Source organism: Benincasa hispida, chromosome 5 (assembly GCF_009727055.1).
Source record: "Benincasa hispida cultivar B227 chromosome 5, ASM972705v1, whole genome shotgun sequence".
Classification (NCBI taxonomy): Eukaryota; Viridiplantae; Streptophyta; class Magnoliopsida; order Cucurbitales; family Cucurbitaceae; genus Benincasa; species Benincasa hispida.
In genome coordinates, this window is record NC_052353.1 from 39,346,639 (window position 1) to 39,368,669 (window position 22,031).

Genomic DNA, 22,031 nt, shown 5'->3' on the forward strand with positions numbered 1-22,031 from the left:
TGAAAAAAGTTAACACATTTATTCAAGTTTTGAATTTGATTTCAATTAGCCTAGGTTTCAAAAGAATATAACGTCCTTTGATTTTTGTTTCAATTTGATTATTTAAGTTTCGTGATTTAGACTTTTAGTCTTCATTTTTGAAGTCAAACTAAAGCTCCATTTGGAGCAATGAGTAGAATTTTTAAATTACAAATAACATGTGAAAGTTAATAGTAGTAGCTTTTAATTCTTTTTTAAAAATTTGTTGATTTTTTAACCATTTAAATAAATATATTAAAAATACTCTTTCATATTAATATATTTTTCACATATATTTTTAAATTTTAATTGATTGAAATTCAAATCATATAAAATTTTAAAAGATATATATCGTAATTAATTATCAATATGAAAATAATTAAAATAATTAAGTATATTTAGTTCATATAATTGAATCAAACCAATTTAGTATTAGTTTATCCAACTTTAGTTTTTTCTAATTTAAAAATAAATTTTACCAAACACAAATTTACTTTTTTTTTACAATTTATTTTTCAGAAAACAGAATTGTTTTAAAGGCTACAATAACCCAAAGCCTAAATGTGTAATATTTAGACCAAATGAAAACTACATAAAAAAGATATATTTTTTTTCTGTAATAAAATAGGAATAAAAGTACTGGGCAATATCCATTATCCACATCATCTTAGTTTTGAGATTTTTATTTCAAAATTATTTATTTATTTAAATTTAGAATCTTTATGGAGAACCCCGGGAACAGCGTGGAGTTTTCAAACAAATTCGAACTTGCAAATATTCTCTGCAATTGCGGACTTCCTTACCAAATTCCATCTCTTCTTCTCAACTTCCCTATTTAATTCTCCATTCACCTTTACTTTCCCTTCATACCCATTTCTCTTTCTCCCAAATCCCTCAACCATGGCGATTTCCTCCACTTTCTCCTTCCTCACCCTCGCTTTTCTAGCCCTCTTCCTCTGTTTTTCCCCATTTTCATCGGCTTCTCATTCATCCACCTTCTCCATCATCGATGAAAACGCAAAACACCACATGGGTATCCCCGATATTGCCGATTCTGATCACCTAAGATCCCCTCAACGGACCGACGACGAGGTTGCGGCTCTGTACGAGTCCTGGTTGGTCCATCATAGGAAAGCTTACAATGCTCTCGGCGAGAAGGAGAGGCGATTTGAGATTTTCAAGGATAATCTCAGGTTCATTGATGAACATAACCGGGAATCGCGGACGTATAAGGTTGGATTGACCCGTTTTGCCGATCTCACCAATGAGGAATATCGGGCAAGGTTTTTGGGTGGCCGATTCCCCGGGAAGCCTCGCTTATCCGCCGCCAAGAGCGGTAGGTATGCGGCGGCGCTCGGCGATGATCTTCCGGATCATGTTGATTGGAGAAAGAAGGGCGCTGTTGCGGCTGTTAAAGATCAAGGACAGTGTGGTGAGTTTTTTTTCCTCTTTTTTTTAACCATTTTTTGTTGGACTAATCCGATGGGAATGATGCTTGGATTTTGTGTTTTCTTTTCGTTTTCTCCTTTGGTCTTTGTTCTTTTGACTCTTGTAAACGACAAGTCGTTATCGATTTGCGTCTGTTTGAGTTGGTGCTGAGTTTCTCTGGAAATTTGTTACGAGATCCATATTTATAGGGAATATTTTTCACAAATAGATTCATTAGATATTGGCCAATGTTCAACCCTGATCATAATTTATATCTGTTAAAACTAGCTTCATTTAATCTCTGAGGATTTGTTGATGATTATCGATCAAACCAGAAAATGCGTTAAAAACTTTCCGATCAAAACTTGTTTTCCAAGTAACCTTTTATCTTCGAGGATTGTTTTAATAATGGCTATTCCTGGATGGTAATTAACGTAACTGGGTTATGTTTTGAATGAAGGGAGCTGTTGGGCTTTCTCGACAGTTGCTGCAGTGGAAGGAATTAACCAAATCGTCACTGGTGAATTGATCTCTCTGTCGGAGCAGGAACTTGTGGACTGTGACAAATCATATAACATGGGGTGCAATGGTGGTCTTATGGACTATGCTTTCCAGTTCATCATTGACAATGGTGGAATTGACACTGAGGAAGATTACCCTTACAAGGGCCATGATGCCGCTTGTGATCCCAACCGGGTTTGTTCGGATCGGCTTCATTTGATTCATATATCTTACCTGACATCCTAATTTGACTTGGTTGCTAATGTTTTGTCAACAGAAAAATGCCAAGGTTGTAACCATAGATGGGTTTGAAGATGTTCCTGAGAATGATGAGAGCTCTTTGAAAAAGGCTGTGGCAAATCAACCAGTTAGTGTTGCCATTGAAGCTGGTGGCAGAGCCTTCCAACTTTACCAATCGGTAATCTCTTCAACTTTGAACAATTTCTTGAATGTTGTTTCACTAAGCAAAGGCTTTGACATCTCTGTCCTAGGAAAGAATATCTATTTTAAATGCTTATTCGAGCATATTCTGTTGTGTGTATGCTTGTTTTAAAGACTGTCTGTGATTAAGCATCATTCAGGCTTAGGAATCGATATTCAAGTCGAGTTTAAACTGTTGTGTGTGTGTGTGTGTGTTTTGAAGACAAAAAACAATATGTATTTGTGCATCATCCAGGCTTGTGAAATGATAGGTGTTTCAAACTACAATTTATTATTAGAGAGAATATAAGATCAAGGCATCTCTAGGATTAGAGAGTTTATTATTAGACCGGATGTTAGCTATATCAACCAGGGTGCATCACTATGGACCCCGACACAAACGCTTATTTGAGATTAATTTGTTGTGTGTTTTAAAGTCAATTTGTGCTTATGCATCATTCAAGGTGTTGTGATTGTGTGTGTTAAGTGTTTGAAGACAATTTGTGTTTATACATCAATTCAGGGAGTCTTCACTGGCCGTTGCGGAACCAATCTGGATCACGGTGTTGTTGCGGTTGGATATGGTACAGAAAATGGTACAGATTATTGGATTGTGAGGAATTCATGGGGTAAAAACTGGGGAGAGAGTGGTTATATCAGGTTGGAGAGAAATGTGGCCAACATTACCACAGGCAAATGTGGTATAGCAGTACAGCCTTCATACCCCATCAAAACCGGATCGAACCCTCCAAAACCTGCTGCTTCTCCACCATCTCCTGTCAAGCCCCCGACAGAATGCGACGACTACTACTCGTGTGAGGAAGGAACTACCTGCTGCTGTATCTATCAGTATGGAAGCACCTGCTTTGGTTGGGGATGCTGCCCACTCGAGTCCGCAACCTGTTGTGATGACCATTACAGTTGCTGTCCACATGAATATCCCATCTGTGACCTTGAGGCAGGAACTTGCCTAATCGTAAGTCACATCACATAGTTTTCTAACCAATGCTTATTCTTCAATGAGTTCCTTGTCCTTGTCCTGTTAACTCATGATACTCATTCAACAATCAAGTTCATGTTTGATATAATCTAATCATTGTAAATGGATGAAACACAGGACAAAGACAGCACAATGGGAGTCAAACTGCTGAAGCGGCTTCCTGCGAAACGTACGAAGGGAATTCAGAAGTTTGGGGAGTTGTTCGTTGGTGCTTGAGAAGTCTGGCAATGGTGGTCGGTGTCGTCCCTGAAATCAACCATTTGAACACAGGTCTAGAGTACAGAAAGCTATTAGAAGTGGAAACTTGATGAGATCCTCCCCATTTATTTGTCTCTGCTCTCGTGGGGCTTATTTTCTTTTTACAGTATTGAACTTTGATTGTGTTATAATTCACCTTGGTCTTTCAAATATTGATGGTGACATTGTATATAAAGTTTCCTCGGGCGAAAACTTGTAACAAACTTCCATCTCATTTGCTTTGAAGATAAATTGTATATATTTATCAATTCTTACTCTTACTCTTAGTCTTGGATGTGGTTGTTCTTTTGAAATTTTAAAAACTGAAAAAAGGAAAATGTTTTTATTTTGTTATTATTGTTATTTACTATTGTTCGTGTGTTATTTTGGTTAGTTGTGTTTGTATTTCTAGTTTCTACAAATTTCGTTCAGATTTGAAAGTATTTTGACATTGCAAAGTACTGTTTGGTGGGTTTTTAACATTGATTTTTTTTAATTGTACTTGTTTTATCCTAATTACTTTGTTTTCTCATAATTATTTTAGAATATTGTCGTTTTAAACAAATATTGTTTTTCTAAGTTTTTAGGGCATAATCCATTCAATTCCAAACTAAGTTGTTTCATCTACCTCAAAGTTTTTGCAACGAGTTCAATCAATGTTCTGCTCGATTTTGATGGGGTTCTCGATGGATAAAAGGAAGGCCCTGATAAGAACAAAGATTTAGTAGGGGATGAGCTTCAAGGATACAACTCTTTTTAATCAAGAAATCGTGCAAAGCATAGTTGATGTATCCTGAGAAAATCGGATAGCCTCTTATTCAAAACACTCAAAGGAAGATACTATAAAGACGAGGAGGTTCGTGTGACTTGGTTCCTTTGCCATTCGGGAGTGTTTTTTAGTCACTAATGCCTGAGAGTCGTTGCACCCTAGACATCCTATGGTGACTTGATCTAACCATCTTTGGTTTGGAAGTAATATTCCCAGACATTCTTTTATTATTTGACTTTCTATTCGAAATTAGTTATAGACAGCGATGTTCCTAGTGTGCCTCCACTGGTAGAGTTGAGACTAGAGACCATTTATTCTTTGATTGCCCTTTGTCTAGGGGACATGCTCTTATGGAGAGTTGTTCCCACATGATCGTTTATTGGGATACAACGTTCAATTGGATTTGTCATTTTAATGCAGCTAATCGTTTAAGGCATAAGGTCTGGAAAGTCACTTAGCATGATTTATTTATCATATTTGGCACGAACATAATGTTTGTGTTCATGGAGCTACCTTGCATCCTATTGTGCGGTCTGAGATTTTTCTTTATTGTTCTCAATAGCTTGGGGCTTATATCGAGGGGACTCAAGTAGGTTCTCCTCTCTAGGACTTTTTTCTTTAGTTGTGTGTGTATTTTCTATGTAATTGGTTTGTTTGTTTAATGCTTGTTCTTCACTTAATTCCTTTGATGTTTTGTGGTTTGAATGTGCCTTTAACTTTGAACTATGAGCTCCACTTTATTTTATTGCAATTCTACACCTTTTAAAAAAAAGGTTAGAGACATGAGACACGCCATTTTAATATAAACAATAATTATAAATATACCTATAATATCAATTATATATATTATATTTTAAAATATTGTATCCACTAAAATATTTTTGTGAGTACCTTATATATTATTGAAAATGATTTATTTTACTACTTTTAAATAATTATGATAACAAACACTAAGTTTAAATAATATTTATTTATTACATTAATAAAAATTTATATACTATTTTCAAACTTTTAATTAAAACTTCAACATTTCACTAACATGTATTTATTACTTAGTTACATGAAATTGTGTCAACCTAAATACATTCTCACAACAAATTTTGTGTTCGAATTGAATTAAGGAAAACATGTTTTTTTAAAAACTCATTTTTATTTAAACATTTTTAATAAAAATCGATTAAAATGTACTTTAAAAGATATTATAAATGGTTACCAAACAGTCCAATTTCTTACAAAAATGACTTATTTTTTAAATTAAATACTTGAAAATACATTCCAAGCACACCCTTAGTTCATGAAATTCAACTTGAATTTGTAATAGTATTAAGATTAAAAAACACTTTTACCCCTGAACTTTTATGAAAGTAACAATTTAGCCATTAAACTTTGGTTTGTATTGATTTGGTTCCTGTACTTTCAATTTCGCAACAATTTAGTCCTTGAACTTTAGTATATAAGACTTTTAATCCTTATGCTTTCAAGTTTGCAACAATTTATTCCCTAACGTAAAAAAAAAAAAAAAACAAAATTATATGTCAATTTTTATTATTTTATGATTTACACTTTGTATTTTGTAAAAATATCGAGTCTCTAACTAATTTATCGGTTTATTAATGCAATAAATCTCATTAAATCTTAACACTAATTTCTATAATAAGGACTAAATCGGTACAAATTTTAAAGTACAAAGACTAAATTGTTACACAGTAAAATGCAATGACTAAATTGTTATAAAATTGAAAGTACAATGACTAAATTATTACTTTTATGAAAGTTTAGAGACTAAAAGTGATTTTTAACCTAATATTAATTACTTCTAGCTTTAGCAAACTTGGTCAAGTTTTTGTATCTTGAAGAGTCATCTGATTTTTGTGAGTTCCCTATATGATTTTCTATTTTTTCTTTTCAAAATCCATAGGTTCTCCATGAATGCCTCAAAAACTCTAAAATGAAGATATTTCCTAATAGAGCCCCATGGGTATTGTGTGAGCTTCTTTGACTGAGCCTAACCTTTTACTGACATTGTTGGAACTAGCCCCAACTCTTTTGAGCTTTGAACTTTAGGTCAAATTACAGCATTTTCAGTTTAATTGCTATATGACCTAAGTTGACCTTAATTTGAGATGCATATCAATTTACAATTCGTTCATATTTTAATAATTTATTATTATTTCATTCATTTTAAAATAATGACATGTTGATGGGTGATTGATTACTAATTTCTTTTTTCTACTTATAATTCATTTAGTTAAATATATATATTTTAAGCTAAATGGTTAAAGTTCGAACTAATTAGGGGTGGGTTCATTGGTACATATGCATCTAGCAATGGAGTTGGACAATATGATTATTGTGCGTTTATTAACGGGCGAGGAAGAAGATAATGTTAGATGATTCTGTGTTAAATTTACCTTCATCCATAAGTTAAGCTTTTGGTTTAATTAGCGATTTAAAATGGTATCAAAGTAGGTGGTCCAAAGAGGTCACTGTGTGTTTAAGTCCCTGCAATGTTATTTTTCTTTATTTAATATTGATTTTCACTTGTTTTTGTTTGACTTTTCTACATATTTCAAGCTCACAGCTGAGAAGTGTTAGATGATGTAAAATTAAATTTACCTTCAACCATCAGTTTAAACTTTTGGGTCAATTAGTGATTTAATAGATAAATCAGTGAAATTTGTGAGGAAGGCATTCTATTCATGGGGATACAAAAGGAGACGTCAAATCTAACAATCCTAGAATATGGTAGCTGATGGAATTGTTCATTGGACAGCAAATGAGGAGGATTCTCGTTGTTGGTGGGATAATTTCCCTATTTGGATTTGTTGGGTAGTTATGATTGATTTCACTTCGTTGGATATGTAATTGTTTGTGATATTTGTTTTAAAAAAATCCAATCAACATGTTGCTAAATTAAAAAATATATAATAATAATAATAATAATAATAATGTCTATAAAATGTAAATGATATAGAAAAAAAAGATAGTAAATTTTCTTTCAAGTGGTTGATTCAAACATAACTTCCATAGATAACACACTTATTACCATTCAAAGGTTAATAGTTTCATTGAAGAATTGTTTTTGTACTACGCTACCTCCATTCAATAGCTACAACAAAAATATAATTTAAAATTGATGTAAAATTTACAGAATAAATGAATAATAACGTGTTAAATTATAAATGAGAGTGATTTAGTACCATAAGTGGTTTTGTTGCGATTTCTCCTTGAATGGAAATAAAAAGGAAAAAGAGTTTCTTTCTCGAAAGACTAAAGAGAAAATGTAGGCATATCCAAACATGATGCCATTAAATCGTAACATAATATATAAATGAAAAAATAAATGCAACAAATGTAACTTAAAAGCCTACACTAACAAAAAGCATTAAAATAATAATAAAAAAAATCGCAAGATGGAAACGAAACGCCAAGGCCCTGGGAGCGGACAGGACACATCTGGGTCAAACTTATCCACGGTTAAAATAATAAGTAATCTAATCCAACGGTCGTTGTTATATTCCAAGCATGAATTCGTCTGCACCGTCCGATTTCTCGATCATCACCAAAGCTAGATCGCCACCACACGATGCATTGACTGGGGGACCGTGTCGAGAACGAAATGACCCTTTCACCCATTCCTTCAAAACCACGGCGATTTTCAGTTTCACCGCTCCACCTCCCTCTCTCTGTTGCTCCCTCCCACGTTCGAAACCCTAAATCGACTTCCCTCTTTGAAAATTTCTCACCCTTTTTCGCCTTGGATTGTTCAGCTATTGTTGTGTTTCTCTGGGTAAGATGAGATTGCACTCTTTGTGCTTGATTCTAATGGGTTCATTTCAGTATTTTACTTATTCACTCTGTTAGTGTTTTTAATTTTCTTGGATCTTGTGATGGTATAGTTAATGGGTTTTTCCCCTGTTCATTATTTCTCTGTGAATTTTGATCTCAATTTTGTTTTTGTTTCTAATTATGGATTTCTTTTTTAATAAAGAGTTGTCTGTAGTTTTGAGATAATGATGACAGCGGCAGGGTAGCTTAATTGTGACTCTCTCTGTCTTTCTGAAAACGAAATGAATTTTTCCACTGGAAGTGTTCTTGCTCCTTGAATTTGATGGCATTTCTGTGCTTGTTATGTATAGCTTGAGGATTTTTGCCTTTGGCATTATCTAAGATGATCATTTTAAAATGCTTCTTTGTCTTCTATGTTTTCTCATGGTGATTTTTCCTGCAGACGAGGAGTAATGCTTATGTGGGGTTCTTGACACTATCTCTAGTCATATAATGGATCCAAATTCTACTGATTCCCAAACATCACCTACTGTTAATTCCTCGGAAACTAAGCCGCCAGAAGTACGGCCTCAGGCTCCTGCTACCACTGGAATGGATAATGTAGCCCGTGATGCAACATCTAAGCTATCTCCAAGTGGCATAACTTCATGGGCGAAAAACTTGAAAATTTCTCAACCACAGTCAGCTTCACAAGTTGGAGCGACTGATAATGCTGCTGGGAAGTCAGCTTTTGCACGTTTTACTAGTGGCTTAGGTTTGAACTTGTCTCCAAAATCATCTGCTCCACCTAATGATTCCCCAGATGGAACTTCTAAACCTGCCCAGCCCAGTTTTGTGGGATCAATTACAAGAGGGTTGGTTGACTCTTCAAAGAGTGCTGTAAAGGCTGTACAAGTTAAAGCTCGTCATGTTGTCTCCCAAAATAAGCGAAGATACCAGGTTTTTCCCACATACCATTAGCTTCTTTCTTATGTGACCATTTTATAAGTTTTTACTGCTAGTTATATATGTATATACTATTTTCTCGTCTGAGCTTTACAGTACATATGGCTGAACCTAATTTGTTTTTGGATCAGAGGAAGATAACATTTTATGTTTGCAGTCTTCGCGGAGTAGTGATGTGATTGCAGAAGTTTGTAATTTGCATTTTGGCATTCTAAATTTTTTTAATGAAAGCAGAAAATGCAAATTTTGGACCTCAAGCAGCAGTTATATCTGTCTGACTAAAATTGGATGTTATATGTCTAACAGCATTTATTGACTTAGTATTGAGTAAGTGTGTATGTAATGTAAACTTCTAGACTTCTAATATGTACATTATGTCCCGTTGTTCTCCTTTTTGTATCAATGAATAAGAGTAATGGGAATACCAGATGCTTGTTTGTTTTTTCTTATAATACAAAATGTGATATCATATAACATATAGAGAAGACTATTTGGTTCTGGTTAAAGTATTCCCTACATTTTATGCGTGTTTACTTTTATGTTATTATGATATGATTATAAAGGTTCTCTTCTTACAGGAAGGTGGATTTGATTTGGATATGACTTATATTACTGAAAATATCATTGCTATGGGTTTTCCTGCTGGTGACATGAGCTCAGGGTTTTTCGGTTATGTTGAGGTTATTCCCTGTTACTCGTGTTGTATGACTTACATTATTTTCTGTTTGAATGATATTCTAATATATATGACTTGTGAGGCAGGGTTTCTACAGGAACCATATGGAAGAAGTCATCAAGTTCTTTGAAACACATCACAAGGTATGTATGGATTTGTCCATGATATGCATTTTTTCTGTTTTAATTTTTTCCCGATACATTTCATTTTTTAAACTACTTATCGTTTGGACTCTGTTGTCAGATGATCGTCTTTCCATGATTGATCTGCATTGTAGATTTGCCATTTCATGTTTTCATGTTTTGTATTCTTATTTTATCTGCAGGGAAAATACAAAGTATATAATCTTTGTTCGGAGAGGCTATATGATGCTTCATTATTTGAAGGAAAGGTTCGTGATGATCTCTTATTATCATTAATATTCTGAGTTTTTATGGGGGTGGGGTCACAAATTCTTTTCATAATGAAACTTATGAAGCATTACAAGCAGTCAAATAAGGTTTGTTGAACGTGAAAACTACTAATTGTAGTTCCAATAGGGTTCTCTCGACCAGAAACTCGGTTCCCATGCTGAGTGAAAGTTATAGTATATTTGAATATATCGTGTGTTCTTTACTTTAATGTACATTTATGTAATTTATATGCTGTTTTCTTTTTGACATTTTTAATCTTTAATTTCTTTGGTTCATCTGAAAGATTTTAAGAAGACCCTTTTAATTGATACTTTCAAGCATATACGTCATTGGGTTTTTTTTTTTTTTTTTTTTTTTTTTTTTTTTTNTTTTTTTTTTTTTTTTTTTTTTTCTTTTTTCCATTTTTGTTTTTTTGAGATTGTTTTCTAGATCGCTTGTTTTTCTCTAGATAGTTGAAAAATTGACATGGATGGTAATCTGGGATTTTTCTTCAGGTGGCTTGTTTTCCTTTTGATGACCATAACTGTCCGCCAGTTCAACTCATAATATCATTTTGCCAAAGTGCTTATTCATGGCTGAAGGATGATATTGAAAATGTAGTAGTTGTGCATTGCAAGGCAGGAATGGCCAGGACAGGCTTGATGATTTCCAGTCTTCTTCTATTTCTTAAGGTTTGGATTTGTTGTCTAGATCTAAAAATTTGGGGAAGTTATGGAAAAATGTTCCATATTGATTCTCTCTTAATTCTGTTGTTTTTTTTTTTTTTTTTTGTTTTTTTGATTTTTGCATGCTTGCCTCTTTTGCAGTTCTTTCCAACCGCTGAAGAATCCATCGAATACTACAACCAGAGAAGGTGTTTTGATGGCAAAGGCCTGATCTTACCAAGTCAGATTGTTAGTGAAAATTACCTTCAGAGAATTTTGTATCAAGTCTTTTCATATGTCAAAAGCTTCTAAAATATTATCATAATATCGTTTTCTATCTTTCTAGAGGTATGTCAAATATTTTGAGCGTATTCTAACATACTTCAATGGAGAAAATCCTCCCAGTCGCAGGTATGATTCTTTATCTCTAATATCATTCCTATTTCTCAATTACTCTTGTTTTCCTTTACAGTTAGCATGTTCACATTAAATATTCTGCAGGTGTGTGCTTAGAGGGTTTCGTCTCCACAGATGCCCATATTGGATCAGGCCTTCCATTACTGTATCTGACCATAATGGTATATCTACAATTCTCCTTTCAGCCAAGAAGTTCACTATTCCGATAATTTATGGTGTCATATTTGTCCTTGCCTTTGTTTTCTTTATTTTTCACTAAGAAGCACGGACACGGACCACGGACACGATACGACACGGTGATACGCCAATTTGAAAAAAACTAAGACACAAATACATCGGGGATACACTCTTTTTTTTTTTTTTTATTACTTATTTTTACAATATAGATAAATTTAACATAAAATACTAAATACACACCACAAAAAAAAAAAAAAGACACAGAATGTCAAGTTAATCAACAATTATAGGAGATAGAAACGTTCAGGTTTCTGACTTCAGTTTTTTTTTGTTTATGTTTTTTTATCTTTGGTTAAAAAAATGGTCTTTTCTTTTGTTCTTTTAAATCTAGTTTAACATATAATTGATTTGGTCTATTTGGGTCCAATGTAAAAGGTTGGACCATTTTCTCTTTAAAAAAAATTTCAGGCATGTCCTGGCAGTGTCCCAAACGTCTATTCACGTGTCTGAAATTAGTTGTGTCCATGCTTCATAGTTTTTAACTATGTTTGTTACTTTTGATGATTAATTTTGATTTTAAGTCTCGTCTTTAAGCATAGAATGAAACTATCAATGGGGTTTAAAATATCTAGAATCCAAATAATGTTAGTAGTTTGCTCTAATGCTTTCCCTAATTGGCAGGTGTTCTGTTCTCCACTAAAATGCATCCAAGAACCAAAAGTCTCTCGGTATGTATTTGATTATTTTCAAAAGTAGGGGACTGAGAATAGCCTCACTTGCAAACAATAATGGATCTAGTTTAAGATTTTTGAGAGTATCAGTCAAAGTCTTTTCTGTCTTTCTGGCATCAGAGTTCCATATATATTATTTTTAACAAGAAATAACTTCTCATTTATGAAAAAGAACAAATGTTGTTCTAGGATACGAACTCTGGAAGGGAGAGAAAGTATAATACAACTTGTAAAGATTAACCAAGAAAATAAATATACATTTAAAGAACCAAGAATTTTCTAATATCTTTGTCTGAAAGACTTAGAGAGCTTGTGAATGAATGATGTAACCTATGATTAAGGCCTCCATCAAACACCGAAAACCAATAGCTATTTCAAATCGTCCAATGAAATCCAATAACTGATCACCAAATATCAATCAACAAATAACCTTTTAAAACCAACCACAAGCAACCTGTTGCAACAAAATGAGAAAGCTTCTCAATATCAAATAAATTGATTCCATCAAACTCCAAACTTCAAGCCAAATCTGCACTACTTGAAAATTTCTTCATCCTTTCAAGAACTCCCATAAAAAGAAGCTATGGAAGAACCATCCCCAGGAAAGAAGTAAAAATGCTCTTCACGTGAGTCGATCAATAACCTCATAGAAGACAACAAAACTTTCCAAAGCTAAGCCGTTGCACATTCTTTCTTAAGCCAAAGGAATTTCACGAAACTCAAGACCACATGGTTCTATCGACGGAGAAAATTTGGCCGGGATGGATGAAGGAATAGGAGTCGTCTTGTCTTAATCTGGAAATAGTGAGTTGAAAGCTTCGGAAGAAGAATTTTCTTAGAACATCGGCCTCGATACTGAGATCCACGGGCTGAATGACTGATTCCACACCACTCAAACTTACCTTGGAGTCTGATGAGAGACATTACCATGAGGTGTAGGGTTCTTTGTCGAGTGAACAACTCCTCTTGTTAAACCTATATTTGGATCCAAAGGAGTGAAGACTATGGTTATTTTGGGTTAAGATAGGTGGTGGAAAGGCTACATTTTGATAAGAGGGTACTAAAAAGCTTTTCATATCTTTCTTCAAGTGAATCTGAATTCAAAGAATTTCCTCAAAACATTGATGGAATGAAGAAAAGGTTCCTTTCTTACGAGAATAAGACACAGGATAGGCTGGAATAAAACGATTCTTCCCTTCTCAACACCTAGGAGCTTAGGCAAAAGGCACAAACTTTTAACTTCAGGCTTATGCTCCCTTCCGTTTAGCATCTTAGTACTTCTGTCACTATAACTTCAAAAAGAACATTGAAGAAAATGTTAAAGAATAAGACCTTTTCTATTTAGACATTGTAAAAAAATGAATGTATTCTTTTTCTATTTAGACATTATTGTAATAGTCCTTTGTAAGCCTCACTAACGTAGTTAATATCTGTAGCCAGAAGATTTTTGGTTTACTGCACCAAAGAAGGGGATAATGGTCTTCGCCTTGCCTGGGGAGCCTGGTCTAGCTGAGTTGTGTGGGGACTTTAAGGTTCATTTCCATGACCGCCAAGGAGATTTCTATTGGTAAATGATCTGAATCCCGCTCCCCAACACTCGGCTTCTTGGGTTTCTTTTAAGTAGTGTAAAGGAATTCAGTTGAGTTTACCTGATCTGTTTTATTTTCAGTTGGCTAAACACAACCATGACTGAAAATCGGAAAATGCTCTACACGAATGATCTTGATGGGTTCGACAAGGTGAGTACTGAAGTTTAATTGTGTCGTGTAAATAACTGGGTATTATACTTATTACGAGTTGTTACGTGTTTACCGTTCTAAAAAAATACCTATTTTGCTTTTTGTAGAGGAAACTACCGTCCCCTGGATTTCAGGTGGAGGTTGTTCTAGTAGATACGTCACCCAACATGGACAATACTACCAAAAAGTCGGATGAAAGCTCAGGCTCAAAACCTTCTGCAGCGGATGGAAATGAAGTTTCTGGGAACCAAAACAGAAAATCAGGAACTAATGATAAAGATGATGTATTTTCTGATAGTGAATCAGAAGGTGGTTCTTCAAAGAGCAAGAAGGAGGCAACTTCTGGTTCAGGGGCTGAAGGATCAGCTGTCAAGACAACATCTAAATCTCAAACGAGTATGACTTCATCGGATGATGTTGCGAGTTTATCACATGCAACAAAGCAAGTTTCCCTGGGAGATGGTGGTGCTAAACAGACTGCTCCTGCCAGCGATAAAAAAGGTGACGGAGTCGGAAGATCTGATTCTCTCCCAGAAGTTCCAAACTCAGAAAGTGAATTCAAGGCAATGGCTGCTGATGCTTCTGTTTTCACATTTGGCGACGACGAAGACTATGAGAGTGACTAAATGAGAAGGCACAATGTTATTCGCCCCAAGCCACGGCCCATCGTCTGTACATAAAAACCGTGCTGCAGGTGAACCTTAAGATTCATTCATTTGGGTTGTAAATTCAAAGTCTGTCTCAGTATCTGGTTTATTGTTGAATTGAGATAGCATGTCAAAAAAAAAAAAAAAAGAAGTTATTTAAGTTCGTTTTGAAGACGATACTGTTCTATAAAGTTCAATAAAGCTCAAGTGCAGAAGACTGTTTGACATGGTTTTTCTGTCATTTAGGCTTGTAATTTGCTGAATCAGCTTGTCTTATCTTGTAGAGTGCCTTTGGCCATGTGGACAAATGAAATGGATTTTAATTTTGGAAAAAATATCTTTTTAATCTTTAAGTTTTTGCAGTAGGTGCATTTGGTCCCTCAAGTTTCAAATTAGCCATTTTAGTCTTTAAGTTTTCAATAATAGGTTTAAAAGGTTCTCTTCGTTAAAAACAATTCGATCATTTCTCGTGAAGTTTGTCTCATGAAGTTTGCTTCACAAGATAAAAGACAAAAATGACGTGGAGTTTGATGAGTTCATTTCTCATGAAGTTTGAGAAAAAACGTGAAGTTGAGTTCATTTCTCGTGAAGTTTGTCTTGTGTGACGAACTTAATGAGACAAAAGACAGAAATGACGTGAAGTTGAGTTTATTTCTCATGAAGTAATTTCAGGAGACAAATTTCAAGAGACAAACTTCACGAGACAAATCTAAATCCAAATAATCAACTTAGTTAGCAAGTTATATTAGCATTTAAATAATTGAAAATTTGGGACTAAAATGACTAATTTAAAACTTCAAGGATCAAATGCACTTATTCCAAAAAACTCGTGGACTAAAAAGGTACTCTTTCCAAAATTTAAGCTATTCGTTTTTCTTTGTTGGGATGTATGTATGTGTGTAATACACGTACAACAAACTCTTCCATTTAACTCCATTACACCGAAGCCTCGTGGTGCAGTGGAATAAGTATTATGGCCAAATAAGGAGAATTCATCTCTAAAATGAGAAAATACTTTCTAAAGAATAATGTTCTATTAAAATGGATAATTCTATTACAATCCCAAATTGGCTATTTATATATGAAAATAAGATAGATTAATTAATTAATTCTAAAATACTAATTAATCGGAATTAACAACTAACTAAACAAATATTAAACTTAAATATATTCATTATCCTATGGTCATTTTCATCACCTCGTTTGATAGTTACATTGTTTTTCAATTTTAATTTTGAAAATTGTATTTGTTTTTCTCAATTTCTTACTATGTGTTTTATGTTTCTTATGTAAGAAGGTTGAATTCTGAATCAAATTTCAAAAATCAAAATAATTTTTTAAGAACTGCTTAGACCCTGTTTGGTAACTATTTATTTTTTTTGGTTTTTTATTTATGAAAATTAAGCCTTTAGACACTACTTTCGTCTCTAAATTTCTTCTTTTGTTACCTACTTTTTACTAATAGCTTAAAAAACCAAGCCAAAATTTGAAAACTAAAAAAGTAGCTTTTAAAAATTTGTTTTTGGAGAAATTTGGCTAAGAATTCAACCATTGTACACAAGAAAGATGCAAATCATGGTAAGAAATGAGGAGAAAATATGCTTAATTTTCAATAACTAAAAACAAAAACCGAAAATGGCTATCAAACGAGGCCTTAGTTTTTAAAATTTGACTTAATTTTTGAAAATATAGATAGAAAGTAGATAGCCATGCAAAAAAAAAAAAAAAAAAAGGTAGAGATAAAAGAAGCGTTTATAGACTTAATTTTCAAAAACCAAAATGATTAATCAATGCTTAAACTTTTCAATTTGTTGATCTAGGTGAATTTTGATTAAATTGGATATTAACATTCATATATAGCTTTTGTAGTTTTCCTAAAAATGTCAATATTGAAGGAGCCACATGCAAAAGATAATGAAATTCATATACGCCTTTTATGTTTATTATAACCATTTCCTATAAAGTAGACAGAAAAAGTAAATAACTGGTTTTAGTTGATTCTTAGGCCTTCTTCACTAAATTATTAAATTTATTCAAAATATTAGTAATATAAAGTAATTTTAGTAATATAAAGTAATTTTCTTTGTATTTAGTTATTAAAGTTCCATATCAGTTTTATGGTCAAAATACAAATATCTAATTTGACTTGGACTTAGTCATATGACATGAAACTATCATAGTTATAAATTGGAAACATCAACATCACAAAAGATCATCCATTTTTAAAAAAAACATATATTATATAAATGCTACGATTGATAAGTCAACTCCAATCTAATTAAATTAAATTAACAATTTTTATAAACATTACAAAATTTTAAAATCATATAGTGGAGAAACTATATTGATTTATATATTCTTTTAACATAATAAAATAGAAACAAACCGAGTCAATATGACTCTAAAATTTATAATTTATAAATACGGTGTTAATGGGTCAAGCAATGAAGGAGTATTTTAAGGATAAAAACTTCAAATGCCAAGTCCAAGTCAAATGTGGAATTACTTGCACAACACCAAAACGTACGAGTTTCTTTGTAAGAAAAAATAAGAATGAATATTAATTATAGTTCAATTTAATGTGCAATACATGAAGTTTAAATTCTTAAATACATTTTATTTTATTTTTTACTTTAAATAGTAAAGGTTGGTGAGGAGAAAGAACAAGACATTAATTAATTTTATATTCACAATATATAATATATATTATAATTATGAGCTTAGCCTTTTTTTTTTTTTTTTTTTTTTTTTTTTTTATCGAAATGGATTTTGAGCATAGCTATTAGCTCAAATGCTATATAATTTCGATGAAAAGGTCGGTTTGAATCTCTCCAAAGAAATTTTGTTCTAAAACAAATCATCTTGCAAAAATCAAATTTATTATTAATCTTTTTGGCCTCAATTTAAACTTTTGATTTTTTAATTTTAGGATAGTTATTTTAAATAATAAAATTATTGAAAATATTTTCAAATATAACAAAATGTCACTGTCACCAACCTTTATCTTGTATTAATGATAGATGTCTATCACGGTCTATCACTGATTAATAGTGAAATTTTACTATATTTTGTAAATAAGTAGACTTATTTTCCTTTATTTGAAATTTTAAAATATTTATGAAATGGCAAAAGTAATATTATTTTGTAACAAATAACAAATTTTCAAATATGTTTATAATTTAGTCAAATTTTTATTATTAAGTTTGCAATTGAAAATTAATACAGAACTGAAATAATAATAATAATAATAAAAATAAAAATAATAATAATAATATAAATTAAATTAAATTTTATAATAGAAGTATAAGTATAATCAATAATGAAAAATGTCGTTTCTGTTGTGAAATTGATGAGAACAACGGATATTGAGAAAATATAATATATAACTAAAACTATGAAATTTAGTAGAAATTTGAAGTGGATTTCTTACCAATGTGTGTGATTTTAAGATCCATCAAATACCACTATTTATAGGCAAGATGGCAACTAAGATGTGGTCTTACATGCACATCAAGCATGAATAACTAACTACAAGGCAAATGGACAACATGAAGATTGACACATACCCACACATATATGAAATATGTCTCTTTAAAACTTTGTTAGGAAAAATCTAATGGAAAAACCCTAGTGAAGGAAAAAGAGTAAATATTTCATATAATATATACTCCTAAAAGAATACAATATATTTACTTCTTCTCATGAAAACATCACTTAAGATCTCTGAATCGCCACATTCCAATGTCATGCACCAATTTTTTAAAAGTTACGGTTGGTAATACCTTTGTAAATAAGTTTGTCAAATTATCTTTCGAACAAATTTGTTGTACAGTGACGTCGCCATTTTCTTCAAGATCATGAGTGTAAAAAAACTTAAGCGAAATATGTTTTATTTTACCTCCTTTAATATATCCTCATTTGATTTGGGTTATGGGGCCCTGGGGGCCGTTTGGGGTACAAACGAGCTCCGTTCCCAAAACTGTATAACACACGGCTTTTTTTTATAGTTCTTAACCCTTGGTCCGTTTTCGCGTTTTTTCGTGACGGAAGGTTCGCGCACAAAAATTGGGCCCCGTGGCAGTCTCGCGACACCTAGCGGGGCCCAAAATTATGTTGTCTTCGTATAATACTGTTGGAAGATTTTTATTAGAAGACAAGCCATATGTTTTAGAAATGTGCTGAGTCATTGCTCTTAGCCATACACATTCTAAACTAGTCTCGTGAATTCTCGTGAATTGCAAAAATTCTAGCCTGATTTGAGGAAGTGGCCATTATGGTTTGTTTCACTGATCGCCATAGTTCCTCTACATGTGAACAAATAACCTGTTTAAGATCTAACTTTGTGTGGATCAAATAAATATCCAGAATCTGCTTAATCAACTAGGTCAAAATTTGATTTATTTGAATAAAACAAACCCATATCGATTGTTCCTCGGAGATAATAAAGTATATGCTTAATTTCGTTCTAGTGTATTTTTGTAGGAGAATATTATATCTAGCTAATTAATTTACTGAAAATGCAATATCTGGTATTGTGTTATTAGCAAGTACATAAATGGACCAATCGCACTAAGATATGGTACTTCAGGATCAAGAAGTTCTTCATTATCATCTCGAGGTCGAAATATATCTTTCTTTATATCCAATAAACGGACTTCCATTGGAATATTTAATGGATGTGGTTTGTCCATATAAAATTTTTTTAAAATTTTTTTCATGTATAAGTTGAAAGATGAATACATATTCCATCTACTAAATGCTCAATTTGCAAACCAAGGCAAAATTTTCTTTTTTTGAAATCTTTCATCCCAAATTATTTCTTACGATATTCTACAAGTCATCAACATATACAGTTATAATAGTAAATCCTGATTGTAATTTTTTTTATAAACACCGGATATATTGGATTATTTTGATTTCATTCTTTCAATAAATATCCACTTAGGCAATTGTATCACATCCTTCTGATTGCTTCAATCCATATAGTGATCTCTGTAACTTTATTAAATATAATTCCCAAGAATTTGATGTATATGTTTCAGGTACTTTAAATTCTTATGGGATTCTAATATCAATATAATTATCAAGAAATCCATATACATATGTTATGACTACATCTATAAGGTGCATATCAAGAATTTCATACACAGTCAGATTCAATTAAAATCTTAATGTAATTGCATCCATCAAAGAGAATATGTCTCATCATAATCAATACCAGGTTTTTGTGAAAAACCTTGTGCAACTAGTTTTGCTTTGTATCTTGTGACCTCATTATTTTCATTTCTTTTTCTCACAAAAACTCATTTGTATCCCATAGGTTTGACACCTTCTGGTGTTCGGACTATTGGTAAAAAAATTTGCGATTTTGAAAGTGAGTTATCTGCGGTTTTGAAAGTGAGTTTAATTTTGTCTCGATTGTTTCTTTCCATTGAAGCCAATCTTTTCTATATCGACATTCTTCAACAGATTTTGATTCAGGATCCTCATTTTCAGATATAATATCAAGAGTAATGTTATACGCAAAAATGTTGTCAATAACTATATTACTTTGATTCTATCTTTTTCCTATCATAACTTAGTTTATTGAAATCTCATTATTATCTTTAGGTATTTCATCTTCGTCACTAATCATGTCGAAGATTTCTTAATGTGTATTTACATTCTCAATCAAGTCTTTTTTACTATTAATTATTTCTTGTTTTCGAGAATTTTTATCTTTGAAACCCACTGGTCTACCATGCTTCTAATGTATTCTAGACTCATTAGTGACAACTTGTTGCGTAGGGACATCAATTTTTTATGGAACATTTGCAATTGGTCTATGTGACTTAGTTACTTTTTTTGCATCTATAAATGCATTTGGTAATTGATTTACTATGTTTTGCTAGTAAATTATTTTTTAAACTTCAAGTTCACATTGATTTGTATGGGATCCAAATGAGACAATAACGATGCATTCTATATAATTTCTTTTTCCAATTTCTTAATTCCTCCCCCTAATATTAGAAAAATTGTCTCATTAAAATAACAATCAGCAAATCGTGCAATAAATACACCATTCCTCAGGGGTTCAAGATATTTAATAATTGATGGGTGATCCTATCTAACATATATTCCTAACCTCCTTTGAGGACCCATCTTAGTACGTTGTGTGGAGCAATTGGAATATATATTACACATCTAAAAAAAAAAAAATTCTCAAATAGGAAATATTTGGCTCATGACCACAAGCTAATTGTAATGACGAGTACTTATGATAAGCTACTGGCCTAATACGTACAAGTGATGCTGCATGCAAAATAGCATGTCCCTATAAAGATGAAGGAAGCTTAGCTCTCATAAGTAATGGTCTTGCAATTAATTGCAAACATTTTATGAATGATTCTACTCAACCATTTTGTATATGAACCTGAGCTACAAGATGTTCAACACTTATCCCAATTGACATACAATAATTATTAAAATCTTGGGATGTAAATTCACCAGCATTATCAAGATAAATGATCTTAATTGTATATCGAGAAATTGTGCTCTTAATTGAATTATTTGAGCAAGTAATTTTGCAAATGCAAGATTTCGACTTGATAATAAGCACATATGTGATCATCTACTGGATGCATCTATTAATATCATAAAATATCTAAATGATCCACTTGATGGGTTAATAGGTCCACATATATCACCATGAATTTGTTCTAAAAATGCAGGTGATTCAGTTACCACTTTAGCTGGTGATGGTCTATATTAATTTGCTTTGAGAGCAAACATCATATGATAGTTCATTAGATTGAAGAATCTTCTGATTCTTCAAGGAGTGTCCATTTGAATTCTCAATAATTCTTCTCATCATTATAGACCCTGGATGACCCAATCTATCATGCCAAATAGCAAATATATTTATATTCATGAACTTCAGGTTCATTGTTGCACATGTTTCAATTACTCGTATATGAGTATAATACAATCCAGAAGATAAAACAGACAACTTTTCTAATATATGTTTTTCATTTGAGACAATAGAGATAATATATAGATATTCCACATTATTATTACTATCAGTTTCATTATGATAACCATTGCAACGTATATCTTTAAAACTTAGAAGATTTTTCTTTGATTGACTAGAGAATAATGCATTGTCAATTGTAAATTTTGTTCCTCTAGGCAAAATAATATTTGTTTTTCCAAAACCGTCGATCAAGTTTGCAGAACCGGATATTATATTTACTTTTGCTTTTAGCATTGTCAATTTGAGAAAGTATTTTTTATTTGTAAGTATTGAGTATATAGTTGTACTGTCTGCTAGATATAGATCTTCTTTGCTCATTTTTTAATCACCCAACATATGAAAATGATTCATATTTCTTCATTAAAGAAAATAATTACAATAAGAAAAGCAACACTTAACATATACAAAAGCTACTAAAAAAATATTAAAATAGATAAAAGAAAACAATAACATTAAGTCTAGATATTC

General features: G+C 32.2%; 2 protein-coding genes across 2 annotated transcripts; both read left to right on the forward strand.

The window, feature by feature from the left end:
• Positions 1 to 746: 746 nt before the first annotated feature.
• On the forward strand, positions 747 to 3,873 carry LOC120078791 (low-temperature-induced cysteine proteinase-like). Its single transcript, XM_039033104.1, has 5 exons — positions 747 to 1,450; positions 1,907 to 2,142; positions 2,225 to 2,365; positions 2,891 to 3,343; positions 3,485 to 3,873. Exons 1-5 carry the CDS (start codon positions 919 to 921, stop codon positions 3,581 to 3,583), a joined length of 1,461 nt encoding a protein of 486 aa, XP_038889032.1. The 5' UTR covers positions 747 to 918; the 3' UTR covers positions 3,584 to 3,873.
• Positions 3,874 to 8,004: 4,131 nt separating this feature from the next.
• On the forward strand, positions 8,005 to 14,886 carry LOC120078017 (phosphatidylinositol 3,4,5-trisphosphate 3-phosphatase and protein-tyrosine-phosphatase PTEN2A). Its single transcript, XM_039032190.1, has 13 exons — positions 8,005 to 8,163; positions 8,605 to 9,101; positions 9,686 to 9,787; positions 9,870 to 9,926; positions 10,109 to 10,174; positions 10,691 to 10,867; positions 11,003 to 11,089; positions 11,187 to 11,251; positions 11,342 to 11,418; positions 12,116 to 12,162; positions 13,602 to 13,732; positions 13,835 to 13,904; positions 14,012 to 14,886. Exons 2-13 carry the CDS (start codon positions 8,655 to 8,657, stop codon positions 14,528 to 14,530), a joined length of 1,845 nt encoding a protein of 614 aa, XP_038888118.1. The 5' UTR covers positions 8,005 to 8,163; positions 8,605 to 8,654; the 3' UTR covers positions 14,531 to 14,886.
• Positions 14,887 to 22,031: the final 7,145 nt, after the last annotated feature.